This window comes from Oncorhynchus nerka, linkage group LG13, assembly GCF_034236695.1.
Source record: "Oncorhynchus nerka isolate Pitt River linkage group LG13, Oner_Uvic_2.0, whole genome shotgun sequence".
Classification (NCBI taxonomy): domain Eukaryota; kingdom Metazoa; phylum Chordata; class Actinopteri; order Salmoniformes; family Salmonidae; genus Oncorhynchus; species Oncorhynchus nerka.
In genome coordinates this window covers 20716206-20728214 of record NC_088408.1, presented here as the reverse complement: position 1 = coordinate 20728214, position 12009 = coordinate 20716206, and the positions used below count along the sequence as shown (strand labels likewise).

Here is a 12009-nt window from a genome sequence, read left to right as displayed (position 1 = left end):
GGCTAAGCAGGTGTCTTGTTTTAGACTTGTTAGTGAACACACACACATATTACAGTATATATAGGTAGAGCTCAGAAAGACTCATTTTGGAAATGGAACAAGGAAGATGGGTTCGTGGAGGGAGAAGGGTGGCAGGGAGAGGGCGGATGCGTGGAGGAAGACAAAGAAGACAAAGAGCTGTTATTTCAGATGAAATAAGGGCTACACTTATAGACCATGTCGTGAACCATGGTCTCTCATTGAGAGAGGCAGGGTTGAGGGTGCAACCCAATCTGCAAAGATCCACAGTGGCATCTGTAATGCGAATTTTCCATCATGCAAACAGGTGAGAGTTACATCCTTACAGTAAATGAAAACATCACAGGAATCTATTTTGTATTGCAATTATAGAACATTTACACAGATATATATTACAGTAAGTTTGACTGTAAAATATATTTTTACAACAGGACCCAAAGGCTGCCCCCAACAGGGGGAAGAGGAAAAATATTTTCAGATGCGCAGGAAAATGACATGGTTGACATGGTTGTTGTCAACAATGCAATAAAACTGCGGGAGATTCAAGATAGAGTGCTGGCTGATAATGATATATTTGAAAATGTTAATTCTGTCAGCACAACAACTATTGCTCTAAAGAAACACCAAGTTACAATGAAACAGTTATACACTGTACCGTTCGAGAGAAACAGTGAACGGGTAAAAGAGCAAAGATACCAATATGTCCAGGTAAGACGTCTGAGGTTACGTACACAGCTATACAAAATATTTACAGTAAAAAAAAACACTAGCATTTCTACAGTAAAACTGTGCACTTACTGTTTTTCAGAGAGTAATGGAGGTGGAAGCACTGGAAAGACCACATTCATTTGTATTTATCGATGAAGCTGGATTTAACCTTGCCAAAGCACGGCGCAGAGGAAGGAATGTTATAGGTCAAAGGGCCACTGTGGAGGTTCCAGGCCAAAGGGGGGGAAATATCACCATGTGTGCTGCAATGGCCAATGATGGTTTGCTTCTCAACACACCACTCATTGGCCCATACAACACAGAAAGGCTTATAGCTTTCCTAGAACAGCTCTATGCTCAGCTAGTGCCAGCAGAACAGGGGGAGCCAGTAAGAAACCCCCAAGTTTTTGTCATAGTTTGCGATAACGTTGCTTTTCACCACTCTGCAGCTGTCACAGATTGGTTTGCAGCACATCACAGATTTATGGTTTTGTACCTGCCTGCATATTCACCCTTCCTCAGCCCAATAGAGGAGTTTTTCTCTGCCTGGAGGTGGAAAGTGTTTGGTCACCACCCACATGACCAAATGTCTCTTTTGGAAGCCATGCGTGCCGGATGTGAGGACACGAGTCCAGAGGACTGCCAGGGATGGATAAGGCACTCCAGAAGGTTCTTCCCCAGGTGCATGGCAAGAGAAAACATTAGATGTGATGTTGAAGAAAACCTGTGGCCTGATGCTAGAGAGAGGCAGGATTAGCCCCTCAATTATTTGTTCGAATTACAGTATGTACTTTTAGTTTCTACCTTTTTTTTCTCATTACTGTAATTCCGTAAATTACTAGACTATTGAAGCAAACTGCTAGTTTTCATTTACCTTAAAGAATTGTTATGTTCTAAAAAATGTAATAAATCATGTGAAAGAATGTCACTCTTTTCTTTGAAGAAAATATGACTTTGTATGAAGTCACTGAAATTGTTCAAACTGTAAAGATGAAAAGTTTGTATTTTCTGTATTGGTGTTTGATGCTAGTGTTTTTACTCTCAGTGTGTTCTGAGTGACAGTGTGTGTTATCTCAGTGAGGGTTGTGCATAGTGTTTGGCTGCACTGAGCGTGTTTTGAGCCATGTGTTAAGAGTTGTGTTGCTTGGAATGAGTTTTGCAGGTGAACTGTTTAGCTCAGGTGACTGTTGGTAGTGCAGACTGTAGTTAGAGTTTTGCACATGTGACTCCAGTTGTGACCACTGTCGTTTAGCAATCGAAAAAAACTGTAAGATCTTTTTATCAACTTAAGGTCTTGTGAACATTACAAGTTGTGAACTGCTATTGGCTATTTATTGACCTGAGCTCATACAACTAGAAAAAACTACAAAAAACATAATGTATGGATTATTTTGACTATAACAAATACTCAGATGAAACATATTGTACTATTTATCAGACTACTTTGTGTCAAAGTTTAACAAGGACTCTCTCCTCCTCACCAGTGTCATGATCAAAGAAGTGATCAAGAGCCTCACATACACTATATCGTTTGGTCATTGCGCTGCCACAGAATGAATTGTGAGCAGGCCTCAAAAAAGCTTTAAATACCAGAGCTGCGAGAAATGTTCTATATATTATTGAAACAATGTTGTGATTGTTTGTGAGTTCCCATGGGGGAAAGATTTTATTGGGGAAAGGTTCCCGTGAGGTGTGTGTGTGTGTGTGTGTGTGTGTGTGTGTGTGTGTGTGTGGGGGGGGGGGGGGTCTGGGAGAAGAAGTGTGTCCATCTGATGAATGGCCATGTGCCTGAACTCAATTTTATACACTTATTGTAGACTCACATACTAATTTCTAATGACCGGTCATGACCGGGAACACCACAGGTGTACAAAAGTTAAATAAAACACTCACATGTTTATGTCAATGATCAAAATGTATTTTGTGTGTTCAGATGCCCTGTGTGGAGAAAATCATGGAACCTTCAGACAATCAGATTAAATTAACTACTGAGTGGCGTTTCTTTCTTTCTGGTCCTGACGAGAAAAGAAAAACTGTCTTCTGCACTGTTCAACCAATCCAGTAAATGTGGAGGAGGAGTTAAGATGGAGTTTTGTCTTGTTAACGTTAACGGCTCTCTGTCCATTTCCCTTGAAAACGGGATGCATCCGGTTTCTACCTCCCGATGAGGGTGGTCTCTACTTGACCCCCTATAGTCTGACAGCAGCTTCCTCATTGGTCAACAGCAGTAGCAACGTAAAATAGTATCATACAGTACCAGTCACATTGAGTGTATGATACACAGTGATAAGGTATATAACATAATGGCGCCGGAGGGGATGGCTCCTGTTATAAGGGCTTCTCAAGCAACTGTGCTATTTTGTTTGTATTTCTCATTGTTTGTAACTCATCTTGTACATAATGTTACTGCTACCATCTCTTATGACTGAAAAGAGCTTCTGGACATCAGAACAGCGAGTACTCACCTCGAACTTGATGAATGAGTACAACAGGATGGATATACTGCGCTCTCGAGACCAGGCCCAAATCCCCGTCATCCGCGTGAAGAAAAGACAGAGAAAAAGGGGGAGGAGGGCAGGGTGTCTTGTGAGAATTTGCAGGTGAGTAGGCAAGCCAACACTACCCTCCGTATAATAGGCCAAAGTGCAATTATTGGAAAATAAACTGGACAATTTACGATTAAAACTATCTGACCAACGGGACAGTAATATCTTATGTTTCACCGAGTCGTGGCTAAACGACAACGCGGATAATATAGAGCTGGCTGGGTTTTCCATGCATCGGCAGGACAGAGCAGCTACTGTACATCTGGTAAGACAAGGGGCGGGTGTGTGTCTATTTGTCAATAACTGTTGGTGCGTGATGTCTAATATTAAAGAAGTCTTGAAGTATTGCCTGCCTGAGGTAGAATACCTCATGATAAGCTGCAGACCAAACTATCTACAAAGAGAGCTCTTATCTATAATATTCGTAGCTGTCTATTTACCACCCTAAACCGATGCTGGCACTAAAACCGCAGTCAACAAGCTGTATAAGGCCATAAGCAAACAAAAAGCGGCGCTCCAAGTGGCCGGGAACATTAATGCAGGCAAATTTAAATCCTTTTTACCTAATTTTTACCAGCATGTCACATGTGCAACCAGAGGAAAAACACCTCTACATTACCTTTACTCCACACACAGAGACGCATACAAAGATCTCCCTCGCCCTCTATTTGGCTAATCTGAACATAATTCTATCCGCCTGATTGCTTTCTTACAAGCAGAAATTAAAGCAGGAAGTACCAGTGACGAGCTCAATAAGGAAGTGGTCAGCTGACGCAGATGCTACAGGACTGTTTTACTAGCACAGACTGGAATATGTTATGGGATTCCTCCAATGGCATTGAGGAGTATATCACCTCAGTCAGTGGCTTTGTCAATAAGTGCATCGGCGACGTCGTCCCCACAGTGACTGTACGTACATATCCCAACCAGCTGCCATGGATTACAGACAACATCCGCACCGAGCTAAAGGCTAGTGCTGCCGCTTTCAAGGAGTAGGACACTAATCTGGACGCTAATAACAAATTCCACTATGCCCTCAGACGAACCATCAAACAGGCAAAGCTTCAATCCAGGACTAAGATTGAATCCTACTACACCGGCTCTGACGCTCGTCGGACGTGGCAGGGCTTGTAAACTATTACGGACTATAAATTGAAACACAGCCAAGAGCTGCCCATTGATGCGAGCCTACCAGACAAGGTAAATGCCTTTTATGCTCACTTTGAGGCAAGCAACACTGAATCATGCATGAGAGCACCAGCAATCACAGGTCAACAATCACAAAGCTGCGGGGCCAGACGGATAACCAGGATGTGTACTCAAAGCATGCATGGACCAACTGGCATGTGTTTTCACTGACATTTTCAACCTCTCCCTGACCAAGTCTGTAATACCTACATGTTTCAAACAGGCCACCATAGTCCCTGTGCCCAAGAGAGTGAAGGTAACCTGCCTAAATGATTACCATTCGTGTCGGTAGCCATGAAGTGCGTTGAAAGGCTGGTCATGGCTCACATCAACATCATCATGCCGTAAACCCTAGACCCACTCCAATTCACATACCGCCCAAATAGATTCACAGATGACTCAATCTCAATCGCACTCCACACTGCCCTTTCCCACCTGGACAATAGGAACACCTTTGTGAGAATGATGTTCATTGACTACAGCTCAATGTTCAACACCATACTGCCCACAAAGCTCATCACTAAGCTTAGGACCCTGGGACTAAACACCTCCCACTGCAACTGGATGCTGGACTTCCTGACGTGCCATCCCCAGGTGGTAAAGGTAGGCAACAACACATCTGCCACGCCCCTCAGTGGTGCATGCTTAGACCCCTCCTGTAATCCCTGTTCACCAATGGTTGTGTGGCCAAGCACGACTCCAACACCATCATTAAGTTTGCTGACGACACAAGTGGTAGGCCTGATCATCGACAACGGTGAGACAGCCTATAGGGAGGAGGTCAGAGACCTGGCAGTGTGGTGCCAGGACAATAACCTCTCCCTCAATGTGAGCAAGACAAAGGAGCTGATTGTGGACTACAGGAAAAGGAGGGCCGAACAGGCCCCCATTAACATTAACAGTGCTGTAGTGGAGCGGGTCGAGAGTTTCAAGATTCTTGGTGTCCACATCACCAAAGACAACACCTTTTCCCACTCATGAGACTGAAAAGATTTGGCATGGATTCCCTGATCCTCAAATAGTTCTGCAGCCTCACCATCGAGAACATCCTGACCGGTTGCATCACCGCCTGGTATGGCAACTGCTCGTCATCTGACCGTAAGGCGGTACAGAGGGTAGTGTGTATGGCCCAGTACATCACTAGGGCCAAGCTTCCTGCCATCCAGGACCTATATACTAGGGGGTGTCAGAGGAAGGTCCAAAAAATGTTGCTACTCGCTGTTTATTATCTATACATAGTCAGTTTACCCCAGCCTACATAAACAAATTAATTTGACTAACCTGTACCTCAGCACATTGACTCGGTACCGGTACCCCACTGTATATAGCCTCGTTATTGGTATGTAATTTTCTTCTGTTACTCTTGATTTTATTTTTTTAGTTTAGTATATTTAGTAAATATTTTCTTAACTCTTTTTTTTGAACTGCATTGTTGGTTAAAAGTATTCGGCGCATGTGACAAATACAACTTGATTTGATTTATACAGAGCATTTGGAAAGTATTCAGACCCCTTGACTTTTTCTACAGCCTTATTCTAATAGGGATTAAATTGCTTTGTTTTTTCTCATCAATCTACAGACAATACCCCATAATGACAAAGCGAAAACAGGTTTGTAGAAATGTTTACACATTTAAAAAAATACCTTAGCCAACTACATTTAAACTCAGTTCTTCACAATTCCTGACATTTAATCCAAGTAAAAATTCGATGTCTTAGGTCAGTTAGGATCACCACTTTTTTTAAGAGTGTGAAATGTCAGAATAATAGTAGAGAGAATAATTTATTTCAGCTTTTATTTCTTTCATCACATTCCCAGTGGGTCAGAAGTTTACATACACTCAATTCGTATTTGGTATCATTGCCTTTAAATTGGTTAACTTGTGTCAAACGTTTTGGGTACCCTTCCACAAGCTTCCCACAATAAGTTGGGTGTATTTTGGCCCATTCCTCCTGACAGAACTGGTGTAACTGAGTCAGGTTTATAGGCTTCCTTGCCTGCACACACTTTTTCAGTTCTGCCCATAAATGTTCTACAGGATTGAGGTCAGGGCTTTGTGAGGGCCACTCCAATACCTTGACTTTGTTGTCCATTTTGCCACAACTTTGGAAGTATGCTTGGGGTCGTTGTCCATTTGGAAGATCCACTTGCAACCAAGCTTCACTTCCTGACTGATGTCTTGAGATGTTGCTTCAATATATCCACATAATTTTGCCTCCTCATGATGCCATCTATTTTGTGAAGCGCACCAGTCCCTCCTGCAGCAAAGCAACCACACAACATGACGCTGCCACCCCTGTGCTTCACGGTTGGTATGGTGTTATTTTGCTTGCAAGCCTCCCCCTTTTTCCTCCAAACAAAACGATGGTATTTATGGCCAAACAGTTCTATTTTTGTTTCATCAGACCAGAGGACATTTCCCAAAAAGTAAGATATTTTTCCCCATGTGCAGTTGCAAACCGTAGCCTGGCTTTTATATGGTGGTTTAGGAGCAGTGGCTTCTTCCTTGCTGAGCAGCCTTTCATGTTATGTTGATATAGGACTCGTTTTACTGTGGATATAGATACTTTGGTACCTGTTTCCTCTAGCATCTTCACAAGGTCCTTTGCTGTTGTTCTGGGATTGCTTTGCACTTTTCGCACCAAAGTACGTTCATCTCTAGGAGACCGAACGCGTCTCCTTCCTGAGTGGTATGACGGCTGCGTGGTCCCATGGTGTTTATACTTGGGTACTGTTTGTACAGATGAATGTGGTACCTTCAGGCATTTGGAAAATTATCTCAAGGATGAAACAGACTTTTTTTTTTAGGTCTTGGCTGATTTCTTTTGATTTTCCCATGATGTCAAGCAAAGAGGCACTGAGTTTGAAGGTAGGCCTTGAAATACATCCACAGGTACACCTCCAATTGACTCCAATTATGTCAATTAGCCTATCAGATGCTTCTAAAACCATGACATAATTTTCTGGAATTTTCCAAGCTGTTTAAAGGCACAGTCAACTTAATGTATGTAAACTTCTGACCCACTGGTATTGTGATACAGTGAATAATAAGTGAAATAATCTGTCTGTAAACAATTGTTGGAAATATTACTTGTGTCATGCACAAAGTAGATGACCTAACCGACTTGCCAAAACTATAGTTTGTTAACAAGAATTTTGTGAAGTGGTTGAAAAATGAGTTTTAACGACTCCAACCTAAGTGTATGTAAACTTCCAACTTCAATTGTATATACTACATTCAAATAAGTATTCAGACCCTTTACTCAGTACCTTGTTGAAGCACATTTGGCAGCGATTACAGCCTCGAGTCTTCTTGGGTATGACGCTACAAGTTTGGCACACCTGTAATTCGGGAGTTTCTCCCAATCTCTCAAGCTCTGTCTGGTTGAATGGGGGGCGTCACTGCACAGCAATTTTCAGCTCTCTCCAGACATGTTCGATCGGGTTCAAGTCCGGGCTCTGGCTGGGCCACTCAAGAAGGACATTCAGAGACTTGTCACAAAGACAGTCCTGCATTGTCTTGGCTGTGTGCTTAGGGTCGTTGTCCTATTGGAAGGTTAACCTTTGCCCCAGTCTGAGGTCCTGAGTGCTCTTGAGCAGGTTTTCATCAATGATCTCTCTGTATTTTGCATCTTTCCCTCGATCCTAACTAGTCTCCTAGTCCCTGCCGCTGAAAAAAATCCATACAGCATGATACTGCCATCACCATGCTTCATCGTAGGGACGGTGCCAGGTTTCCTCCAGACGTGACGCTTGGCATTCAGTCCAAAGAGTTCAATCTTGTTTTCATCAGACCAGAAAATCTTGTTTCTTATGGTCTGAGAGTCCTATATGGGCCTTTTGGCAAACTCAAAGCGGGATGTCATTGTGTGCCTTTTACTGAGGAGTAGCTTCTATCTAGCCAGTCTACCATAAAGGCCTGATTGGTGGAGTGCTGCAGAGATGGTTGTCCTTCTGGAAGATTCTCCCTTCTCCACAGAGGAGCTCTGTCAGAGTGACCATTGGGTTCTTGGTCACCTCCCTGACCAAGGCCCTTCTCCCCCAATTGCCGAGTTTGGCCGACCGGCCAGCTCTAGGAAGAGTCTTGGTGATTCCATTTAGGAATGTTGGGGACCTTCAATGCAGCACACATTTTTTGGTACCCTTTCCCAGATCTGTGCCTCGACACAATTCTGTCTTGGAGCTCTACGGACAATTCCTTCGACGTCATGGCTTGGTTTTTGCTCTGACATGCTCTGTCAACTGTGGGACTTTATATAGAAAGGTGTGTGCCTTTCCAAATCATGTCCAATCAATTGAATTTACCACAGGTGGACTCCAATCAAGTTGTGAAACATCTCAAGGATGATTAATGGAAACAGCATGCACCTGAGCTCAGTTTCGAGTCTCATAGCAAAGGGTGTGAATACTTATGTAAATAAGGTGTTTCTGTTTTTTATTTTTAATACATTTGCAAACATTTCTTAAGACCTGTTTTCACTTTCAGTCTGACTGAACCTCTAATCTGGATAATGCCACTAGTACACAGCATTTCTGCTTACCACCAATATCCATCAAACAGTCTTGAACCCCCAGTATGACCTGAGCTTTCACTCTGGTCTACAATATTCTCTCAGGTCACTGCCACTGGTAGCAACAGCTGCAGGTCAGTGGTGTCTGCCCCCAAGTATCCAGCTCTGCTCGGGGGTGAGGTGGCTTCACTCACTCATATGATTCATATTATTACCATAGAACAGTGAGTGCACCTCTGCTGTCAACACACATGTCTTTTCAGCCCAGGCAGCATCAGTGCCACTGGTTGAACACTCCTCTGTGTGTGTGTGTGTGTGTGTGTGTGTGTGTGTGTGTGTGTGTGTGTGTGTGTGTGTGTGTGTGTGTGTGTGTGTGTGTGTGTGTGTGTGATATGCTTATACAGTACATTATTTAAATAGCATTCATGTTGGTGAATAGCAAATTTATATACATAAAAGTGATCTTGACAGTTAAGAGACGCTCAATGCGATCCATTGTGACGGCGACATTGTCTGAATCTAGAAACGTAACACATTATACACATGGGTAAGATACAGGTAACTGCCAAAATAAAGGAAAATCTTGAGTAAATGAGGGATACAAAGCAGGTGCATCCACACGGGTGTGGTTCCTCAGTTAATTAAGCAATTAACATCCCATCATACTTAGGGTCATGTATTAAAAGGCCAAGTTGCCCATTATTTGGGCTATTTATTTTGGAGGAATGTTCGCATCCTGCCAACAGAGTTTCAGACACTTGTAGAATCTATGCCAAGATGCTTTGAAGCTGTTCTGGCGGCTCCTTTATTTTGGCAGTACATAGAAGCCCTCAAGATGCATCAACATCTACATATCATATCGTCACCAACAACAAAGGAAACCAATCCACTGTGATAATCCTTTAGCTACAGTATATTAGAATAGCAGAAATCATTTGTGATGGAGTTTATGGGAATTTGACAGTTTGTGATATATTCGCTGTTCAATAACCTGGTGCGGGTCACTAACCAACTAACTAACCAGTGGTTGATAGACAGCTTGTGGCTCTCTCTTCTATAAGTCATTCCTTTGGCAGGTAGCCTAGTGGTTAGAGTGTTGGAATAGTAACGGCAAGGTTGCAAGATCAAATCCCTGAGCTGACAAGGGAAACATCTGTTGTTCTGCTCCTGAACAAGGCAGTTAACCCACTGTTCCTAGGTTGTCATTGAAAGTAAGAATTTGTTCTTAACTGACTTGCCTGGTTAAAAAAATACATTTCAACTCATTGTGCAACACTATGTTTCTATCTGAATGCACTGGTGGCTAGAATGCAGCCCGTGACCCCCCCCCCCCCCCCCAAAAAAAAAAGAAGGTTTTTTTGCACTTTTTGGGGGGAACTCTGGGGATCAATTTACTGTTAAGAGTTAGAATAATCTAAATAAAAAGGTACAATTTCAAAAGGTGTTTGGGCAACACAAACACATTTAGTGTTATGTAAAGCATTGTTATGTAAACATGTATTAAGCATGTTCAAACTACCAACCAGGGTCTAATTGATAATTCGATATGATGTTAAAAACTGCAAAATATTGTCTCCACCCAATGGCAAAATGTGTAGAATTGCAGAAAACAGACCCATGAACCACTGCAGCCCCCCAAGATGAGTTCCGATTTTTTTGTGGCCCCAACCCCATTAAAGTTGCAATTATGGGCGCAAATCTTACAAGGTCACGTTCCTTGCAACCTGTTGGAGGAAGAGGCACACTTACCGTACACTCCTTGGCAACTAATGCCCTCCAGTAACAGCGTCAGGATCCCCAAAACAGATATTATTAGATCCATCCTTTACGTTAATCTCAACATATCCAGCTCTCAAAGGCAAGAAGTCCTTTCCGGGTTGACGAAAGAGGTTGGAGAAGCGATGGAACTCGCGTGTATAGATAGAACACCGCTGCCGCTCCAATCCTCCAATGTTCTGAATGCGTTGCAACGGTAATTTATGAACGCCAAAAACTAAAAGGCGCGTTTTCACCTCAGTACACTGTCACAATAAATCAAGTGCTGACGAATTAATTTTCAAAAGTGGTGTACTGCTTGTATACTGAGCCAGTGGATGTCTTGGCGGTTCTGTAGCAAACAGAGAGCCAGGGATGAGAGACGGTGCAGAGCAGAAGACTACCGCCCTAGCCCAAAGACAGTCAGTGATGACAGTGGATCGAATAGGCTGCTTCAGGTAGGTGGGACCCAATAATGATGTCTATTCAGTCCCGTCCGTCACGTTGGTGCTTACCCTCGTAGCTCCTCACTGAGTGGTCACACTGATGCTCCTGGCTGCAGAATGGTTGAGATGATATCCAGAGACATGGCTCCTCAGCGGTTCCAGTGGTTGGCATGTCTTGTTTAGATAGAATACATGAACTGTCATGTGTTAAAAGCGCTTCCATTTGCATCCTAGCGAGACTCTATTGCAATTTGATGCCCGGGGAAAAAACGGTTGCCTGCTGCTACAAGCCGTTGAGTTCTTGAACCGCGATGTTGCTTCAGGGGCTAGCTGGTGCGCTCGCTCACTAACCGCTACATCACGACTTCCGACACCGTGCGCGAGTCATCTCTGTGGGGATGTAGAGGTGGGTGAGTCCGGTATAGGGAGTGTGGCGCGTGCACCCGATTCCTGTGATGATTCTGGTGTAGAATAAAATGAAGAGCTTCTCGTCGGCTCACTTCCCAATCCCACTTTGTAGGATAACGGTGTTTTACCGGCTGGATTGGCGGCTACGGGGCGACCTGGGTGTTAGTCACGTTGCGCAATACGTGCTGCGCAGCTACAAAGACGAGCAGCACTGCAACCGGTCTCTCGCTAAATCAAGGAGTGCGTGACTTCCAGCCTTCATCTGTATGGAAGGCTACGCGCAGCGTCGGGCGAGGCGTGTGTGTGAGCGCAGCTGAGAGAGAGAGAGAGAGAGAGAGAGAGAGAGAGAGAGAGAGAGAGAGAGAGAGACTTGCCTTGGCAATGTTAACACATGTTTCCCATGCCAATAAAGCCCCTTGAATTGAATTG

The 12009-nt window shown here is 43.6% G+C and overlaps 1 protein-coding gene across 1 annotated transcript in view; it reads right to left on the bottom strand.

The window, feature by feature from the left end:
- LOC115140383 (MAM domain-containing glycosylphosphatidylinositol anchor protein 2-like) overlaps positions 1 to 11799 on the bottom strand; it is a 436092-nt gene extending 424293 nt beyond the window's left edge. The window contains exon 1 of the mRNA XM_065026245.1: positions 10721 to 11799. Within this exon, the coding sequence (XP_064882317.1) occupies positions 10721 to 10793 (73 nt within the window). The 5' untranslated portion in view covers positions 10794 to 11799. The remainder of the gene's footprint in view (positions 1 to 10720) is intronic.
- Positions 11800 to 12009: the final 210 nt, after the last annotated feature.